Source organism: Nothoprocta perdicaria, unplaced genomic scaffold (genome assembly GCF_003342845.1).
Source record: "Nothoprocta perdicaria isolate Ctin4 unplaced genomic scaffold, notPer1 scaffold_161, whole genome shotgun sequence".
In the NCBI taxonomy this organism is placed as follows: Eukaryota; Metazoa; Chordata; class Aves; order Tinamiformes; family Tinamidae; genus Nothoprocta; species Nothoprocta perdicaria.
The window spans coordinates 714,882-736,561 of record NW_020454772.1 but is presented as its reverse complement, the minus strand read 5'-3'; the positions used below and the strand labels follow the sequence as shown (position 1 = coordinate 736,561).

The 21,680-nt window shown below is 36.1% G+C and overlaps 1 protein-coding gene across 1 annotated transcript in view; it reads right to left on the bottom strand.

Annotated features, from left to right (window-relative positions):
• PIK3C2G (phosphatidylinositol-4-phosphate 3-kinase catalytic subunit type 2 gamma) overlaps positions 1-21,680 on the bottom strand; it is a 262,575-nt gene that overhangs the window by 117,756 nt on the left and 123,139 nt on the right. The window contains exons 15-17 of the mRNA XM_026035575.1: positions 14,855-14,969; positions 12,960-13,090; positions 7,222-7,410 (exon numbers count right to left, since the gene is read on the bottom strand). Of these exons, the coding sequence (XP_025891360.1) occupies positions 7,222-7,410; positions 12,960-13,090; positions 14,855-14,969 (435 nt within the window). The remainder of the gene's footprint in view (positions 1-7,221; positions 7,411-12,959; positions 13,091-14,854; positions 14,970-21,680) is intronic.

Below are 21,680 nucleotides of genomic sequence, written 5' to 3'. Positions count from 1 at the left end.
CATGTTAACAATGCTCATGTGACTGTATATTTTTATTACTTGAAACTAATAATTAATTTTGACCAAGGTTTCCAAATACTTTTTAGTCACTTTTTTTTTTTTTTTAAATTTATTTGTTCTTTTCATGACAATGAACCTATTGGTCAATAAATCTTAAGTGAAAAGTATACTACCCAGTCACCAGGCTGACCATGCTGGGACATACTGCATCTTTCTTTTTTTTAAATTATTTTGTTTGTACTTCCTTCAGGTAACATCTACTCCACAATAAAGTTTGTGCCTTCTCAGATGTTTGTTCCATGCTTATACCCTCAGGGACATTATTGAAGAAAAAGCAATACATAAATTGTTGTGTCTAGTTCTTGGCAATAATTTAGACTACTGGAACTTCCAAATTTTCACTTCAGAGGTTGTCTTGCAACCTGAATTTCTCCATAAGAAGCTACAAAACTGATTCCCTTTGATATTTAACATAATCCCCCCCGCCCTTTTTTTTTGCCATTTTAAAATCACACTGCTTTATTCCCTTCTCCTTGCATAATGCAGATAACTGATAGCCCTCCATTTTATAGTTTCCCTCAAAGTAGACAGGTGTCTCTTGAGACTTCACGACAAATTTCTGACAAAGTTGAATTTAAAGCTGAATGAACATAAACTACAATTTGCTTTAGAAATAAGAATAACTTGCCATCTTTGATTCTTTTTATATAGATAGCCAGGAGGGAGCTGTTTGACTAGCTATATTTTTCAGCTAAATCAGACCCAAACAAAAAAGTTAATACCGCCATGGTGTCGTGTGGATTTGTGAAGTTCTCTAGAGATTTTGGCATCTAGCAAACAGCGACTTGATTATAAATGAGAAATAGATATGCATTTCATTTTTAACAGTGATATTATCCTAATTGTATTGCACAACCTCAAGTAGCTGGAGGATATTTGTCAGGTAAATGGAACATTACAATTCACTACATTTTTTAGCATCTGGGAGTCTCTGCACAGAACACCTTTTATGTGCCATCTTTTCTGCTAGAGGCTTGTGACGTGCCACACAATTCTGCAATTCCATTTACATTTTAAGTATGAACTTTAAATTTGGTTACACTCTTGCAAAAGGAAAGACTCTGGCCCCAAGAAATGTATTTCATCAGGTCTGTTGGAAACTGTGAAGGCAGAGGTAACAAATTGCTGCAATCAAGATTTAAAGCCCTCTAGCAGGTAAAGGATAGCATGCCACTGACAGCTGCAACTATGTTAGGAGAGAAAGCACAGAACAACAATTTAAAAAACCCACAAAACTAAGCTTTGAGTGACAGTTAAGTATTTAAAAAACAACTGGACTGTAAGAAGGAAGGTATTTAAAGAATGCCAGTTAGGGCACTAACTTAGTTTTAACGTTTTTTTTTTTTTACAGTTAGCACTAGTAAGGTTTCTTTCCTTATTTTTGTTGAATTTTTTTTCATCCCCTGAAGGCTTCTAAACTCACTATGTGAGTATGTTAAAACTAGAAAATGGTAAGAACTTTAAGGAAGTACAGAAAGCAAAACCCATTATTAATAAAAGGACACCAGATTTTCACAGTTTTCAGTTGGAAAGAGTAATACATGCCCTTTTTGTGACAATAAGACATCCCCTCCCTCCACTGCCACACACACAACTGAAGAACCTTTTTCTGGGCTGCAGGGTTCACAGACAGTTACATTGCTGGGCTGGTACAGTGATCTACAGAATTTACACACAGAAACCATACTTTAACTAAAGTTCGCATAAAATGTCTTCAACATCTTTTGATTAAAACAATGAGTAATAAGTTTAAGGTGTCATGGAGATGCTGTGGAAAGCCATATGCTATGTCAAGAGAGGAGAAGGGTAGGAAGAAATGACCAGGAAAGATTTTACTTTATGAAAATTGTACGGCTTAGAAGGTTCCCTCAGCCTTGGAGACAAACTTGTTAACTGTTAACTTGAAGTAAAATGAAACAAAAGACAAAACATGGCAAACTCATGATTATTGACATTAGATGTAAATCTGAGATGTAAATATTAGATATTAGATGTAGCATGCCCTACCCTACCTAGTTGTACATCACTAATGTACTTCATATTCATCAGCAAGGAAGATAACATAGCTTCCTTATTGGCAAGGAAGGTTACAGGTAGAGAAAAGATTAGGGAACTAATCATGGTCTGATACTTATTATGAAAAATTGTCTACTTCTAACAAACTAGATTAGATAATGTAATGTATCACTAAATTTCATGTTAACTACTGCAAAGCCATTTTAAAGCTTTATCTACAGTACTGTGTATGTTAGGTTTAGATTTTTCCTTTGTTCATATCTTATTTCTTTGCATAAACTCATATTTGCTTTCTATATTGATATCCAAGTACAGTCTTTAAAACCAAGTAAGGTACAAACAGGAGAGATATGTACTGTCAAGATAAGCTCTTGCTATATCTTTCTGATAAATACTCTTTTGGGCATTCTGTTGTGCAATTGCAGGAAACAGTCTAAATTCTCTTTTACTAAACACATGAAAATCTGATTCAACACTTCTAAAACGAATCTGGCTTTCAAAGGTGCCAGAGCAAAATCTGGGTTCAAGCTATCGTGTTTGATTATGATTATTGCTTAGAAAGTGAGTTTCACATATGCTGGTATATATTCCAAACTTCGAAGGTCAACAGATACTCAGCAACATAATGTGAAAACAACAGTAATATCATGGCTGAGAGATACTTTAATCAAAGTAATTTCTCTGGCCAGGGAGAGGAAGAGTCCCACCTGTCATAATCCAATGCCTCTGCCTGCTCCAAGAAGGGGTTTAAGCACGGTAGTGTAAAATCCCTTTTTTAAGAATTTCATCCTTAAAGATCCTTACGGATTTCATCCTTAAAAATCTTTGGATTTGAGGCTTAAACCTGCCTCAAGATCCTTTGATTCAACATAGATTTAAGGGAATGCCCTCTTCCATGCAGTTGCCTTGACACAAGGAGAAATTAGCAGGAAGTTCTAGGAAAAATAGATAAGCCTCTCAGAGAGGTAATTTCCTTACTTCAGTGGAAAAAAAGTTGTCCCTTCAGAGTAAACCTCTCCTCGAATGTGCTGGAAAGTATGATAGTTTTTTTCTGACTGCTGTTTTAGGATTCTAGCTCAAAATCAAGCCTTCCTAGTGATACCTGACTACAAGAGTACTCTGGACATGCCAGAGAAAAGGAAGCTGAAGCAAGCATTCAGTAGGAGGCTCTACAGGTGCTTTGAAGATCTGTCTTTCAGAAGAATTGAGTATCAATGTCAGGGTATTTGCTTTTTAAGTTATTCAATATATTTATTCTTGCATTTTAAATAATTTGAAAAGGAAAATAATCTGACAACAATTTTTAAGTACAGCTGTTGTATACATATGCAAAACATAGGGATGTTTGCAATACAGTATATATGATGGCATTTATAGTGCTGTTTTTGTCTTCTCTCCATCATTAAGAAATCTTTCTGAGTAAACAAGTGTATTAGTTTCATTTCCCTGGCTAGTGTGCCATGCAAAGGAAGATATAGTTAGAGAAGCTCTAACTCCTCTAAAGCTTGGCTTTTTACCAAACTCAGTAAGTGAAATCAATGGGAAAATGCACAGGGCATTAACAAGCGCTGATGGGAAGGAGGAACCAGTTTTAAACCCTTTGCCATAGGAATACTGCTATTTTTCATGCAAAGACTTATAAACATCCTTCCTCAGAATCAGTGGTAAAACTGAGTGTGTGAAATCTTACTCTCCCCTCCCACTACATCCCCTCTCCCTTCTTCATTGGGTAAAGAAGCAGTCATTGGTTTTTAAATTTTTTTTTTAACCATTGGCTCCTAGGGCTATATGAATCAATACACTTGATGCGGGTAGCAAATGCAAGGTTGCCACTGATTTTATCTGTGAAATGTATCATGATTGTGTTTCCAATTTATAAAAGTTCTTTTTTTTCTATTGCATTAATAATCACATTATGATTTGGTTGCCTTGACATGTGCCCGCAAAGTGAAAAAACACAAGCAGAGAGACATGCTCAAAGAACAAGAAATGTGTAGACTTAGGTGAAATGTGCACAGTTGATTTGAAAGTATCAGCATGTCATGAAAAAATAATTAAATTCAGAGGTGAGAAAATGGGGCTTCATTTGATGGGTCATGTTATGATGGGCACCTAAAGGATTGAGTTAGATTCTGGCTTTTACTTAGGCAGCACCTCCTATGATTTTTTTTTTTATCTTACAAATGTGTGCTTGAGCTTAATCATTAGGACAAATGCTTCCTCTTTACTTTGAGGAAAAGGGACTTTGCTCAAAGCAAAAGTAAAAATAGACTCCCCAGCCCAAAGCTTACGGATGTAACTAATGATTTTCAGTACCCTAAAGTGTCCGTAGGGAGCCCCAGCAAAGTAGGCATCCAAAATCCTGGCTCATTTGAAATTCTTCATCTTTATATATGAAGGTATCATATTCAAGTGACACATCATAGAGCTGAACTGTGGATCTCCTTGCCACAGGATATTCTGATTGCTGAATGTTTATGTGGAATCAAAAGGGAATGCAAAAATAACAGAAGAAAAGTAAGAGTGCTATTAAATATCATAGAATCATAGAATCATAGAATGGTTAAGGTTGGAAGGGACCTCAGAGGTCATCGAGTCCAACCCCCTTGCTCACGCAGGGTCACCTAGAGCACGTGGCACAGGGCGGCATCCAAGCAGGTTTTAAAGATCTCCAAAGAAGGAGACTCCACCTCTCTGGGCAGCCTGTTCCAGCCTCTTCTGCCCCAGCTGAAGATCTGTGCCTGCAAATCCAAGTACATTCCTTAAGGTAAGATGTGTTAAGGCAAATATAAAAAAATGTCTCTCAGGAATCCCCTGAGGCACAGATTACTGGAAATTGGCAGAGCTGCAAAGTGTCCTTATGTCTGCCTCATTATCTTCCTCATATATATGTTACTGGTCACTGCTGGAACAGGATGCACTGACTGGTTTAGTAACGCTGCTCCCACATGACTGCATTAGGTAGCACCACACAGACAGGAACGAGCCCTAAATCTTTCTTCTTACCTATGGCTTGATAGTGATGCTAACACAAGCCCCAACAAATAAACTTGGATTAATAAAGAAAATTTCTTTATAAAGATAAAGTAGAAATTTCTTTTCTACTCTATCCATGTTTAATATAAACATGGATCTTTCAGCTACATCTCAGTAATCATAAGAAATTAGAGAGCTGCTTTATTGATGATAGGAGTCAGAAAGTCAGATGAAGAATTTTGAGTGCCAAGCGTAACACCAGGTAGAGATGAGTGAAGCTGAGTGAAAAGCAGCTCAGTTAGTGAACCTACAACCAAAGCCAGGCAAGGTAATGATGAAGAGGAATTGGAACTTATTCAGTGCTACTTTACTTTTCAAAATGACTGAAACTGAGAAAAAAAGAACAAATGGAAGATACCTCAGCACAGGCAGTTAAATCACGTGGCCTAGACCTCTTGAAATCAGGGCACTTTAAGGAATTATAGTTCCTTTGCTTCTAAAGGTTAGCTTTCCAGTTGCTCACATACCTATAAAATGCTGGGAACACGTGGAGGCTAGAATTTTTTTAACAATGACTTCTATTATGATACAGTAGAAAATGCTTGTGTGAAGTAAAAAAATCAGACTGATCTTATTTTCTGTGAGAAGGTGTAATTAAAGTGATTGACCAGCTAAAGTCCTCCTCAGAAGCACTTCTTGTTCTTTAGCACCGCTCACCCCTGTTAAGACCAGTCACTCCCAATGGTGCCACTAGGAGAGACAGAGTGGTGACATCTTCCCATCTTTCCACGACAGAAACCTGAACACCCTCAACATCTCATCCACTACAAACTGGGAAGCTTTGTTACAGGCTTAGTTGTACTAAACGCCTTGTGAAACACCTTGCAGGACTCATGTTCTGCACCACGTGTCTTCAAGCTCTTTTGTTTGCAGAAGTGCCACCCATCCACTGAATCAAAATTAGATACAAGATCACACATGAAAGCCTGACAAACCATTTCAAAATCCTTTGCTCTTTTGGGGTGTGGATGACATATTGCTCATATACTCCTTTTATACACTCTTACAAATCAGATATGGATTCTAAGGATTTAAAATGGCAAATAAGACACACATGAAATGCTACTAAACCTGATTTTTAAGACCTTTCTTAGCATAATTTCCTCTAAACTCACACACAAAAAACATATGCACATGTGAATCTGCTAATATTTTAGATGAGATAAAACTTGAGACAGGTATACTCAGAAGGAAATAACAGTCTATGGATTGGGTTTACATTATTAAACAAATATTTTTAATAATGTGGAGGTTAGTTACAATTGTGTGCAGTTCTTACTCATCAGGTAAAGGCATAGGTGAGGTATTCTTTTCTAAAAATTCTGTATTTAAGAAGGAATTGATATTGCAAAGCCATGCAGGTTGTGTTTTCCCAGACAAGCCAGGGCTTGATACTACATTTGCTCAATCATATCATCCATACATTTCATGTTTTCACAAGTAGATTGCTTAACACAAAATACCTCCCAAGTTTTTGCAGGAAATGTAGCTGCTGACACAGATTCTGTCCCCTGGCACCCAATATTACATCATATGTAAGACTATTTCAAACAACAAGAAAACCTTCTAACATACAGGCCAATCCCAGTATGATAAAGGAAGGATGTAACACAAGGAATCACAATTGAATTCATTCAAAGCAATGGGAACAGTCTCCAAAGTTCACTTTTATCTACTTTACATAGAGGGAATGCAGGTAAGACTGTACATATTTACATGGAATCACAACCTGGAAGCACAGTTCACTTCTCTCTTTCTCCTATTACTGACTTCATGTCTGCACAGCAGTTTGAACATATGAAGTGCTACATAAGTACTCAATATTTGAGTGATCACCTGTTACCACAAACTGACTGAATCTGCTATATGGAATGAAATACTCTTTTCATTATCCTGAAAAATAGAAAACCTCAGCCAGGAAGGCAAGGCTGCTTCATTCAACTCAAGGTCACTGCAGGAGTTTCAATTGCATCTTCAATTCAGAGACAGAGCTGAAAGCAGACAGTCAATGAACTAAAGCATGATACTCTGCTGAGCAAATCGAACTGCTGAATTACACATGACCATTCTGTTTATTGTTACTTTCTAACTTGGTTAATTTTCTCTTACCTGAAAGTCAGTAGTCCAAGTGCCTCCAGAGGGTTAGAAAATCTCCATCTCCTCAACACAGCATACATTTCTGACACAGTTGTCCGATCCCAACTGGGTGCACTGCCCAGTACCAAAGGAAGGGAACAATTTTCATGATTGCAGTAGTAACGATAAAACCACAATATTCTTCTCTTTTGCTCTGGGAGTCTGGAAGAGAAGATTAGAAATTCAGTTTGAAATTAAAACCACCTGGAGCTTTGTGTAGCAACAAACTTTATTGTATAGAGAGGCCAAGTCATACAGTATGCAGCTTTTTGGCTAAGTATTGTTTTCCTTGGGGTATCATTTTCTGCAGACCAGCTCTTATAAGAAAAGTGCTACTTATACTCTGAAACTGTCAGCCTTGGGTCATATAAAAATGAAGTGTCAAAAGATACAGACATATTATTTGACTTCCCAAGTGCTCTCATCTCCTTTATCCTTGTTGTTGGTTTTGTTTGTTTGTTTGTACTGGGGTTTTTCAATCTAGACAATAAAACAGAGACAGTACAGTTCTTCCTGGATAAATTATTGTTACATCCATCTGCTCCACACCATCTCTAATTAACTGTGGTAATAACCCAGAACCCTGCTGACCATAACTTTTATTCCCACTCTTGTTTTGGTCATTTAGTATAGTTTTATCTTTTTTTTTTTAGTCTATTTGCATTTAAAATGGGGTTTAGATACATACACACATGTACACAAGTACACAGGCAGGCTTCCGTGGAGTGATTTTACCTAGTATTTGTACGACTTTGAAGAGAAGGAAAGCTCATAGCATATTATGCTTCACTGTACTTAAAAATAAAAAAGGATACAATGCTGACTTTCTTGCAGAGATATTAGGTGGCTGAATGGCATATTGATAAAATGCTTCATCACTACTCCACATTTTACCACAGAGAGAAGTACTTCAGAATAATTCTTGCTATATAACCTGATTTGTCAGCAATTTCTGCCTTGTGTATATTAAATCTTGGGTTTCAGTATCATCAGAAAATAAAAAAAAAAAAGGAATTCCTATAAGAGAAAAGCTCTGGCAGACTTCATTTGATATTAGAGCCCTCAAAAACAAACTTTGAGAACATAAAGTAATCTCCAGTTGGCACAAATCATTACTGGAGCCAAGAGGAACATGGGCTTTTTTTGTCCTACTGGAATCTATCTGTGATCCACCTGATTGCTTTGATTTCCTAACTGTGCCATTAAGCAGACCTAGATATTTCAGAAAAGGTGAGAGAAATGTTGTAGAAGGCAGTGAGAAATTTTTCTCCAGGCAAGAGTTTTGTTATCTCAAAATGTAAGCCAGGCTGAAAATCCAAATGTTTGCATCTTTTTCAAAGTCTTTTTCCTTCTATTTGCAAAAATTTGGGGCATTTTCAGCCAAGCAATCATCTTATTTCTTCTTGACAGGAACACAGACTTTTTTAAACATTCACAAGAATGAATGTTTATTCCTTTCCACCAAGAGAGTAAGCTCATAAACGCATGCCCAGGAAGAACCTACCTACGATATAAATTCCATCTTGACTTTTAGAAATAATTTAAATAAACGTATCCTACTTGTGGTGTCAGACTTCACAGCATGTATTTCAGGACAACAACAAACCTCTATGTTTGTGTGATGCACAATTCACAAACAGAAAGAAAGAGATTAAGGGAGACCTGAGGGTCTACTGCCTATCTGTCTGTCTTCGATTTCATTCAGGTGGTATTCAGCAGTTCAGTTAAATGACCCCTTTTATATGTTGACTTTAAACAGAGATTTTTAATCTTCTAAACAGCATCTTCCACACTAGACAATCTGCTTTTCAGATTAAAGCAGCTAAAGTCTCCACTGAGTTTGTGGAAGATGATAAGAAATCAATCCTTGTATCAGGTTTTCTAAATCACAGGTTTCTCTCACCTGCTCCTCTCTAGAGGCAATGCTGCTTTCTCTTTCCAGCCTTTTGCTATAGAAACCTTGATTAACTTATTTAAAGATTTGAGCTGAGATTAGGAATTTGAGATTTTCATATTAGTTTCTGAGCTGTAATAAAAACTTACATACACATATGACTAGATATTTAACATAGGTAGTAAAAGTATTTTGCATATATATAGCATCAGAATATTTTTATGCTAATAAGGTCATTTCTTTTGGATAAGCTGCCAATATTTTTGTTGAGAAAAATGTGGTTTATATTTTTTTTGGTCATGCCATTTCTGATTTTTTCCCCACAAAATAACTACATTAAAATATCTATCTTTTTACTCAAGAAATATAGGAGGAAAAAAATCATATAAAAACCTAAATAATTCAATAGCTTCCATTTTGATAATTTTCATTAATCCCTTTAGCTAAAGAAATTTTCATTAATTCCTTTAGCTAAAGAAAGGGAAGAAAGTGTAGCTATCTTATCTTAATTTTTATTTTGTAAGGGAAATTGTAGAAATGAGTTTAAATGCTTCCAAGCTGTTTTTCCTGTATCCGTTCTGTCAAAAAAACAGAATAGAAGAAGAGAGACATAAAAGTAAAGCTAGAAAATGCAAATTCCTGTCCCTAGCAAGACTCTCAGTTGTAAGTTTCGGTCCTATGGACAGACAAGTGGATTGTACAGTTTCAGTGCCCTTTTTAAGACCTGACAGACTTGCTCAACTTGACAGCCTGTAAGTAGCATTTCTAATCAGAATTCATAGCCAATACACTCTACTGATGACTGGTAAATAAACTAGGTTCTCACTAGATGAGTGGCACAAAGGAAAAAGAGAAGCTAGAAGAGAGGGAGAAAAACGAGGTAGAAAGAAAACGATGAACGAAGAAAAGGTAGGAAAGTGACAAAAACAAGGCTATCCTCTTCTTGCCTTCAAACCAAGTTCTGATCCTTCCATTGGCAGCCACTGTTCACAATCAGGTGGTATCACACTCGAAGAGCAGCCCTTATTTCAGATGGTTGGTTTTCTGTGGTTTTGTATTTCAAATGTAGCAATCCTAACAAGAATCAAAGGCTTATATCTCTCCATACATCTCATATATAGCCAATAAAGGTTATATCAACTGTTTTCAGAAGTCAGCCAAAGCTGCTGGCTGTGGCTAATGATCGCTTTTGGTCCTGTCTTTCTCACCCTACCTGGTTAGGGTGTCAAAGGCAGTGCAGAGCACAGGGCTGCAGGATTGCAATAGCCTAAAAGTGAGCTAAAGTGTGTTTGCCTCCAGCCCCACTGATTCCTCCAGTGACCATCACTAAACAACATTCAGTGCCACAGGGACCACTAGCCTAGGCCAGTTACCAGAGAGACAAGGAAGCTGGAGACAGGAGGCACCATCTGTTTGTTCCAGCTAGCAGAGAGACCCATGTCTGTGTAGTGAGAAATGGTCCAAGTGCCTGAGTGCATCTGTGCACCTTGGGGGCTTGTACATTTGGGTGCTAGCAACCAAGAAGAGTGGGGATCAGTAACTGCAGACTGCTTAAGACCAGCTGCGGGAGGGACTGGTGTTTTAGTAATTGATACAGGTAAGCATGCATACATATTCATGCATATCAGGGTCATGCAGGGTCAGCCATATGCTCTAGGTGACCCTGTGCAGGAGGGTTGGATTAGATGGTCTCTAAAGGTTCCTTCCAACCTTAATGATTCTATGATATGTTCCTCTAGCGGACTTTTGTCCAGACCAGACAGAACAAAACTTGTGTATCTGTGCTGCTTATGTCTCTGGGAGCAGTGTGTGCTTTTGTGGGGGTTGGTAAGGAACGTTTTCTTCCTGTGTTGATGTGCTGTCTACCACAGCAGCCTCACATCCATCAGGATCCTCAATGTAGCAGCCTCTAATAAGGACAGCCACATGGTTAGCTAGTTTTAACCATTCTTTCTATTTTTTTCCTTTTTTTTTTCCCTGAAATAGGGTAAATAACATTTTCTGTTCATCTGCATATTCATTCTGCTTTCAGAAGGATCACTACTGTTTCAGACAGACTCTTACATCTTCTGCCACAGACATTCATTATTTCCAAATCATACCTGAGGTTTGCAGGCCTGAAGCATCATACAGACATATTGCCACTGAATGACTGTCTTTCTTTCCTTTTATACACATAAAAAAGACAGGAAGACATCTAGAAATTTTATGATAATAATGTGCTTGGATATAAAGATATTGTTATATTCGTTCCTAATAAACTTCTGTTACATCTTAAGAAAAAAAAAAAAAAAAGGTTACTTTGCCTCTGATACAAATAGAACAAAAATCACAGACAAAAATCACAGACTTAATAAAAATGGACTTCCTTCATTTCCATCTCAAATATTCCATCCTTCACCTTGATGAATTATTTGGTTGACTGCTTGCTCAAGAGATGCGAAAACGGAAAAAAAACAAGGTGTGAAAAAAAGTCTCCAATAATCTTCAACTATGGAAGCTATACTAGCAGATACACTTGTCTCTGATCTACAAACTTCCTAGTACCTAAAAAAAAATGTATTTATGACTCCACCACCTTATGAAGTACCACCACCTTGAATGAACTTATAAATAATTTATAGAATAATAAAGCATGCTGCATGCTACAATGAAACACTCCATAACAGCAAATCCTGAGAAAGCATATGAATGAAGAAAGCCACAGTCATCTGTGGCTCCTTCGTGGAGGGGAAAGTCAAGGGAAAAAAAAAAGGACATTTCAGAGTGACACTGTTAACTCTGAGACTCATCATTTATTGTGGATAGAGGCATGACTCATTGGCCTGAAGTTCCCCAGAATTACAACTGGAGTTGTTCTTGCAGGTGGAGATTGTGCTGGCAAATTGTCAGTGGCATTGGTTATTTGCAATATTATTTGCAATAAAATACTGATCTCCAATTCATTCTTAAAAATAAAATCAAATAAGATCTAAAATACTAAGGTTAATAATAAATAACTCTAAATTTCATCCTGACTTTTCAAAAAAATATCAATGTTAAATATTCTTTTTTTTAACATATATAAAAGAATCATTTTCTTTTCTTGTTGGAAAACTAATGCATCTTTTGTTACTTTTAGTTTAATTAATACAATTAACTGTGACTGGTATAAACTCCCTGTAAGCAAGTATGTTCCAAATTCCACTATGGTTAAATCTAGAATTCTTGTTTTATATACTACTTAATGCTACTCAATAATGTAACCTACCCATTTCTGCGATTACTCCTCTGCTCTAGTATTCACAGTGAGCTTTGTTTCATTTTGTCCTTAATGTGCATCTATGAAAGCCAATTTTGCATACTCCTTTCCTTGTTTATAAAGGAACTTGACCAAGATTGTCCTTCTAATGATTATATGTTATTTAGCAACTGTGTGTTCACAGTTTGAGCTTATTATTATTAAGGGATGATAATTTTCATAGAACTTCAAGTCTCTCTGGCTAATATTGATGCAGATTTATTGCTGAAAACTGATTCACCTGAAAATTTTGTTTTAAATAAGAAATTGGTCTCTCACTTCAAGGATGTGAAAAGATAAAAGAATAGAAAGAAAACAAACAAATCCAGTCCTTTTCTAAATCAGTGAAACAATGCTACCTCAAAGAGTTTAGTTAGGCTTCACGGTGATCTCTAATTTACAGGTGTTAGTTTCGCAAATGAACCATTCTAGGTTCAGAGAAAAATTTCGTTTTTGAAGAATGGGATACATCTAACTGCAATCGATAGCATAAATACAGCAGCCAAGAGTCAGCAGAGCTATCTGAGTACAACTTACAGCAAGAGACAATGTGTCTGTGAAAGTCTTGCAATATGCTTCAGGCACTCCTTAGTTGGCTCTTCAAGATTGTCTCTTTTCTCTTCAGGTTCAGGTTTAATGAACTCCAAGTTGGTTTCTGGAAAGTCAATCTTAAATACAAAAAAAAAAAAAAAAAAAAAAAAAAAAAAAAAAAAAAAAAAAAGAGAGAGAGAAATTACACCGAAATGATGGGTAGTTCTCTGAAAATGTTCACTTCATGTTTGCATAAATACATATGCCTGACCCACCAAATAATAACGTAAATAAGCGTAAATAAGTATAATATAAAGAATATAAACCTGACACACCAAAGTCAGTGGGCATTTTGTCACTGAAGAATTTCCTCCATTATATTTCAGTTTTAATATAATTGGATAGAATTAAAAGCTTAAGGTTTTTTTTTTTCCCTTTCTCCTCTCCCTTGCTAGTTCTTAATGAGATGGATCTGAAATAGAAAGTATCCATTAACATCAGATTTTTTTTCCCCAAAGAATGCAAAAATAATTGTATGTGCAACTGCATGTGCATTTGTCAATGTCAAAGAAAGAAAACAGTTTTCTAATTTCAATTCTGGATATTCAATTTCATGTATATCATACAGTTTCTACTGATTTTCATTCTTTGCACTTCCAGATGGGCCTCAGAAATGCAAAGTTTAAGAGTAATATTTTCTAAGGAAGAGAGGAAATAAAGCAAAGTTACAAAGTTTGAGGTGTTTGGGTGAAAGTTCAGATTATTCTTTAAAATCCAGCTCAGCTTGCATATCCAACTGTGGCTGTTAGATCACACTGTAATAAGGGCAGGTAAGTAGGATAAAAGGATCTCTTATCTATTTATTTGATATATATCTCTCTTCTGATGATCAACAAGAGAATCCATTATAAAATGCAAGTGCCATATCAGTAACTCAGAAAACTATTTTTATGGCAGTATTTCCAACACAGAGACTAATACTCAGTCACGTACATGGGAATAATTGAGAAAAAGTCAGGAAAAAAAGAGAATCTTTCCTGTCCAGTTTCTTTCAGTAGAGAGAGAGAGATAATAAATTTACTGTCTCAATTTTCCTACATTATTAATAAAAAGCTATTTCAAGGAGTCTTCTTTGACTAAGCTCTTCAGAGTAGAAAATCTCCATTTGCTTGTCTATGAAAAAAAGACCATTTTTAGGCTAGCCTCATTGATCTGTATTATCGGCTATTGTGCGTTATTTGCCAATGATAATTCAACTTTTTAATACAAAATGCAATTGGTTTTGACATTTATGTACCCAGTTACTCATCCAACCTGGAAAAGTAACAAAACGACCAAGAAGACTTAATGTATTTTCAATATACAGAGCCCTATTCCATCCAGAGTTAGAGTTGCCCAGCATGTATATATAGAGAGAGCTATACTGATAAATACATATGTTCAGTGTGCAGCTATTTTCCTTACAGAACCTTTATGCTACTCAGTTTAATTGCAAGCTGAATGGTACTGTATCCTACATTTATAGCACCACATAGTTCAGTAATACTTGGAACAGAAGTTCAGATTAGAAAAGGCAGCTGTAAGTCAGGTACCAGGTGAGTAATTTATGCCAAACTATTTCTGGAACAAAAATAACAACAAAAATTGCCTCTCTCTAGCCCTCACATGTGGTATTTTATACAGGAAGTATCATATATATTTGCCATTGTGCAGAATTATACTATTCCATCCCTTTGGAAAACTGTGACATGGAAGCAAAAATGGAATTACAAAAAAAAAGTGCTGTAATGAGAAAAAAGATTTTTAATTTATGGTCTCGATGAGTTGTGGGAACAACCATTTTTCCTAGACTTTGTTAGAAAACAACATTTCACTTTGCTTTTTCATATAATAATTCTTACCTGCAATGTTACTGGGGCTGCAATATCAGAACTGCAGATGCCCGGGGCAATCATCGTTGTTGGAAATGTGCTGTACAATGTCATGCTAAGCAGCACAGTGCCATGAATGAACTTTCTGCAAATGCCAAGAAACACAGGCAAAAGTACTGTATCAGTACTGGAGAAATGGTGAACAAGGATTACAGAAATTTTATCAAAAAACATGGTACTGGATGGCTTACGAGGTAAGTGACAGGAGATCAAGCCTTTTATCTTTACATGGCCAGCACACACCTGGCCTAAACCGGCTGTGGTCACAGATCGATGGCCTCTATTGCTGTGACAGTATCTGTTTTTTTCCAAGAATTACAACACAAGTCAAGGAGCTTATAAATTCTAGATCAGCTCTGAGCTTTACTACTGACTTCTTGTCTGCTAACATAGGTGTAAAAATTGGGATTATACCATATTTCTATTTCAGTATTTCATTCTGGGAATAGACTCAGAATGTCTCAGACTGTGAGACAACAACCTATTATATTAGGTGGAAATGGAGGGAAGGAAGGGTAGCATACATTTATTTCATAGAAAGAAGAAACTCATGATAACCTAAAACCATAAAGAACCCTTGCTGGTTTTATCTGTCAGGAAGAGTAGGTGGTAGGGAGGCAGGAGGAACCTTCTTGAGTCTCTGCAGAGCTGGAAGGAGTTTGAACGGGATAGTTTTGTACCACACTGCACATGGTCACTGGAGAAATGGAAGTTTATGGTCTCAAGCACCTGCCTAAGTACTACGCGCAAACAAGTCTTACCAGAAACATGCATGCATGCAGCCTGCAGAGATGAAAACTAGCCTGCTGTCAACAGGTCAACATAATTTTGTGTAGAGAACCTCAATAAAATCAGAAAGCTCAGATGGAAAATCTAATCATAATTAATCCACTTGAATTAAAAATACAGTACTTTAAAGATTTAATACACTGGACTTGCCCTTTAGCTTGTCCACATCTTAATAGCTACTGAGGAAAAGGTCAGAAATCTGATTATGCTGGACCTGTTTACTGACTGATCATTTTCATTATTGTTATTCCAAATGCTGCTCAGTTGATTGAGCTGTGAACCACAAGCTAAATTCTCCTTTGCCCACTGTAACATAAACAATTGGCCAGGTAAATGAATTTGAGTGCACAGCTATCACCAGGGGTGATGATGCTTCAGGTTTTTTCTAGGTTTTTCTCATCACAGTGTTTGCAGCATTGCCAGGAAAAAAGTATCTTTTAAGTGGCAACAGAAATAAACTGTTGTGAAGTTATCTGAAGAAGAAATAAGAAACTCCCGCAAGGTCATTTTTAGTCAACAATCAGTACAAAATTGAATTTAGGGCTAACTTTAGCTTTTCACTTCTGAAGCTATTAATGTTGTTAGTGAGACCATTTTGTTTTATTGAAAGAGGATTAAAGACAATGAAAATTTCTAAAGTTTCTTTTGCAGTGGTAGGCAGAGATGTGGGGAATGGAGGCAGAAAAAGTAACTGAGGCATGAACAAGTAGTACATTGTAGAAACCAGTTGTGTGATATGAAGTTTTTAATGTTTAGGTTGCTGAAGTGAATGGAGAACAAACCAAAGATGATTGAAATATGTTGTGATGTTTTGATGCATGACTTTTATTAAATGAGTTGTATCTCTTCAACCTTTCTCTTGCGTTTATATCATAATATGGACCAAGTGGCACATTTGTTTGTAAGAAGAGGAATAGTTGAGAATTGAATGAACATGAAGACTGAATTATCCTTTTGTGCACTTATTTTTGCCAATCGCTATCACATTAGGCTTTAAAAAAATATTAAATTTACCATGAGGATAAAGAAGAACAGGTAGATGGGCTTCTCAGTGTCCTAAAACCAGAGAAGCAGCAAAGGGATATATCTTTGTTGGACTAAGAAAATTGTTCCTATGTAAGGGCAGTGAATGGGACTGTGAGTAAAAACAGAGACATAAAACCACTTGGACAGGATGGAGATGAAATCTCGTAGTAAAAACGAATGTTAGCTAGATAAATATTTATTACCGATATATAAACCATCCTAATGTATATGTTTACAAATGAGCAACTTATTCAGCTTCCTTCAGTAAATTACTCTTTAGACTAGCCTGGAAACTCAAGAGACATCTGAAAAACATGTGAAGAGGTGTCCACCACTGGGAATTAGGGCAATTTTTTGAGGCACAGAAGCAATCAGAACAAGAACATAACATGTCATTTAAAAAAGAAAGAAAGAAAGAAAGAAAGAAAGAAAGAAAGAAAGAAAGAAAGAAAGAAAGAAAGAAAGAAAGAAAGAAAGAAAGAAAGAAAGAAAGAAANGAAGGAAGGAAGGAAGGAAGGAAGGAAGGAAGGAAGGAAGGAAGGAAGGAAGGAAGGAAGGAAGGAAGGAAGGAAGGAAGGAAGGAAGGAAGGAAAGAAAGAAAGAAAGAAAGAAAGAAAGAAAGAAAGAAAGAAAGAAAGAAAGAAAGAAAGAAAGAAAGAAAGAGAAACAGAAAAGTGTACAGTACCTGTTCAGAAAAAGAAAGATACAACATCTAGAGCATGAAAAACATAACCTTTGCTGACAAGAGAGGTTCTTATCTCTGCTACTTGGGACTGCTGATGATTTTAGGCAGGTTACTCCACAATCTGCCCCTAACTTTTGCCCTCTATAAGGTAAGGATATTTTCTGAAGTCTGTGCAAGACCTACAAATGATCACAGGCAAAAGAGGATGTCTTCCATGATGCAACTGGAGAAGTTTTCTTCAGCAGAAAGCATGTGAGAAGGCAAATACACAAGTCCTGCTCTGAGCTTGCTGCCATTTATTTATTTACATGCTCATGCAAAGCCAGGACACACGTAACCCCCTGAAATTGTACAGATTCCCAGTTCTTGTTTATGACAGGAGCTGATGTAAACTTCCCTGCTCACAGCAGGACAGCATGGTCTAAGGACAGCTCAAGTTATTCTAATTTACAATTTTAACCTTGTGCCCTGAAGTCATGTGAGAGACTTCACTCTCCAAGCCCAGCAAGAGGGAAATTATGTTGCCTTCTCTGTCCAACTTGGAAATACCTGTTCAAAATAAATTGCGTTATTAGAATCAGTGAACTCGGAGCAATGAGCACTGTGGGAGACATTACATCTTCCAAATTGCCCCAAATGATGGATCTCTGACTTGTTAATTAGCACTAGGTCTCTAAACTATTCAGCCCAAGAGACAAAGAAGTTTTCCTCATGTGAAGGAATGGAAAGTTGGCACTCTGGTTTGCAAACACTTTTTGAGCAGCCTTTTGAGTTTAATAAGCTTTCTTGAGACATTACCCTATCAAGGGCCTTAATGACACTGATTTAGGGATACAATATATCCTATAGAAAGCCAACTATCTGATAAGAATAGGAAACACAGATGCAGAAACTAACCTCTGGGTAAGTAGGCAGCCCTGTTCTCATTCCCAAATGACTGTAACATTAATTACAGTTTAGTCTGGACATACCACTGAAATGAGAGCAAGTAATAATGCAATTACGCCCAAATCTGACATTACAAACCTCAACAATTTGGAGTTTGGGTTAAATTTAAAGAAAACTAAAATATAATTTTTTTGCCCCCCAAAATGTTTTTTAACAGTCTTAATACTGTACTAAAATGATGCCACGAAATAAATACTTTATCATAATTAAGACTATTTGAACATTCTAGAACACATAAAGGTATAGTTTTCTTTTGAAATGCTAAATATGCTACAGACATATACAAGGACCACACCTTTCATTTCATAATATCTAGTTTAAATGATCACCATAAATTTGAAGTAGCAGAATACTGCAAATAGAACATTACCAGATTATGCAAGACTCTGAAAAAGCTTCAGTTTGGTTCCCAATTCTTTCATCCTTTTTGCCCCCAAACCTATCCATATCTTTAACAAATTCATTAGCAACATTTTTAAGGTCAACAACTACATATAGGCAAACTTAGGAGATTTTTTGCAGAAAGTAAATTTTGTAAAAGGACCATTTGCAGAGAAACATAAAAGCAATAATTCAAGCATATATCTAATAAAGAGCACAGCAAGTACCTAGTACATCCATCTGCTTAACATATTTTAAACCAACAAAGCACAAAGCAATGCTCAGAACACTGTGAGATGTTGCTAGAATTCAGGAAATAATTCCAAATAAACAAATGTCAAATTTACTAACATCTACTCACTGACAAGTCTTTAATAGAATAAAAAGAGGAAACAGGTCAAATTAAAGAGATCTTTTCTAGGGTTTGTGTGGTTTGAATATGGGCAGGGTATGGGAGACATAACTAGGGTTAGAAATAGATTCCTGAATAGTATTCCTGAATAGTAATATACTTGCTTTGAATATATCTACTTTTTATATATACTACTCATACACTCTGCTCAGTTAATATGTTGTTCAGAATAGGACTAAAGTTAAAATCCCAGAGAAAAGTTATAGCCCTTTGATCTGGCACAGGACTTTGATATGCCCCTGTCCATACGGACAAGAAGCTTTCCAGACTTTTCAATACAGATGAAAGGGACTTGTACATATTATAGGTTAAAATAAGCTTTTGTTCAGCTTTTCCTAATCTTCAGTTTATACTAAAAATAAATAAGTAATCTAGTTATTAGAACACAAAGTAGAGAGTCATCATATAACGACAACAGTCATTTTGGAAGAAAAAATGGATGGTAAACTTGCAGAGAGCAGTAAATTTTCAGTCCATCAATTTTTTTTTTTTTTTTTTTTTTTTTTTTTTTTTTTTTGTGCTAGGTCATTTTAAGATCTCCAAGATTCCAAATAATATCTGGAATAGCAAAAAAAATTAATCTATTTTTTTAATACAAGAATTGTATTTTCAAATTCTGATTGTCATTTATTATATTTTTCCGATTGTTTTTCTTTCCAAGTTCTAAAGTAATTTTAAATATATATCTGTATATATATTTGAATAGGAAAGAGAGGCCACTCTCTCTCCTCCTCTTTCCTGAACTCATGAAGAATGGATCAGTGGTCAAGTAGGACAAGGACCTGAAAAGGACGTTTGATAGTCCTGGTAAAACGTTAGGGCTACTGGCTTCCTTAAAGAGCTTATTTCTCTCCTTTGTACTATAAATTAAATCCTAGAACAGTTAGATCAGTTGAGAATTTTTTACGACTCAAGCTAATTTTGTAAAAATTAGAAAAGGGATATTTTTCATTTCAGGAATGCTTAACAGAGATTTCCTAGACATTTTTTTCTTAAATCTCTGTAGATACACTTGCAATTTCTTCATGCAGAGACCAAATAGCATATTCTTTGCAATACCACACAGTACTCTCCAATGCTAGCATGACAGTACAGGTGCAAATTTTTTCTTAGTACACAGGTACAGTACACAGTTTACAGTATGGTACACAGTATTTCACATTCAGAAATACTCCACTGAAGTAAGTCTTGAAGTTTAGATTCATGCCAGGAGCAAGGTTTGGTTCATTGCTCACTTTGTTAATCTTTTCCTCAAAATTAACGAGTTAATTAAAAAAAAGGGGGCGGGGAGGGTTGTGTGAAATAAGAAATAATCTTTCAAAGTCCTACTCTTGCTGCTCAAGTGTTTCAGCTAACTAATAGTATTATCCATTCAGAACTATCTGACAGTTTTAATCCTGCCACTTTCTAAATAATTAAATTTGAGAGCTAGTTTACTCCAGTAAAAAAAAATATTCACAACTTTCAAAGGAAATTAAATAGTTGATGGGGTTCAGATACCTAAGTTTCACTTTTCAGAAGGTATTTTAGCAATACTCTTTTTAATCAGTCTATCAAATTCAAATCACAATGAATGAATAATTTTGTGCAGCTGTAGCTGGCTAAAAGAAGAAAAGGCATTTAACTTTCTCTGTGTTAGTAATTCCTATACCTGTTAATGACACAGCTAACAGTAGGGGATGATGCACATATTATTCCTAAAACATTCCTCCTCAAACAGTTCAACCTCTATTTCTGCTTCAAGGTCATTTCAGCAACGATCTCTACAACTACACGCCAGATGAAAGGAAAATAACCTTGCATTCCTTTCATTGTGCTGACAGTGTAAGCCATGAAAGAATGGAGACATTTTTCAGGAAAATTTTCAAAATTGCCTAGACTTGGGAATCTACCTAACAAAAATCACTATGCTTATTCTCAAGGTATATACGAAAAATATATAATAGAAAACAGGGTAGTTTCAAATCTTGCAAAAATCTTTGCTTTAGGACTTGAATATTGAGTATTAAGCACTAGCATGACACAGACCCTCAAGAAAAGGATGCTCAAACAGCCCGTTTATCTCCAGAGGTGCCTAAGTGTTCTCAAGCTAAGTTGCCATGCCTGGGTACATGCCCCAGACATCCAGCACACATTACCTTGCTGGAGCTGAGATCATTTCTAACACTTCAGTTCAAATTAGATTCTCAGCCAAGGTACTTTCCCTACCTATTTCACCCTATGCTTCAGAAAAATAGAAATACTGAAAAATAGGCATAATGCTTTTATTTCTTTCAAAAACACTCAATGAAAGAGTGAGTGCTGCGCTCTTCTACAGACTAGCTCACCAAGAGAGTAAGCAAAAGTCATGAAAAAAAAATGCCTTTGCATTCCTTGGAGCAGAGACTCCAGAGATTCATGTATATATGGTATGTATGTATGTGTGTATGCATTTTTCCTTCCATCCTTCCTCCCTCCCTCCTTCCTTTCTGCTAAGTGCTCTAATAACTAAGTCACAGAAGCATGTGCTCCTTCCCTGAACAAATGAATCTTGAATTCTTTTCTGGAAAGACAGA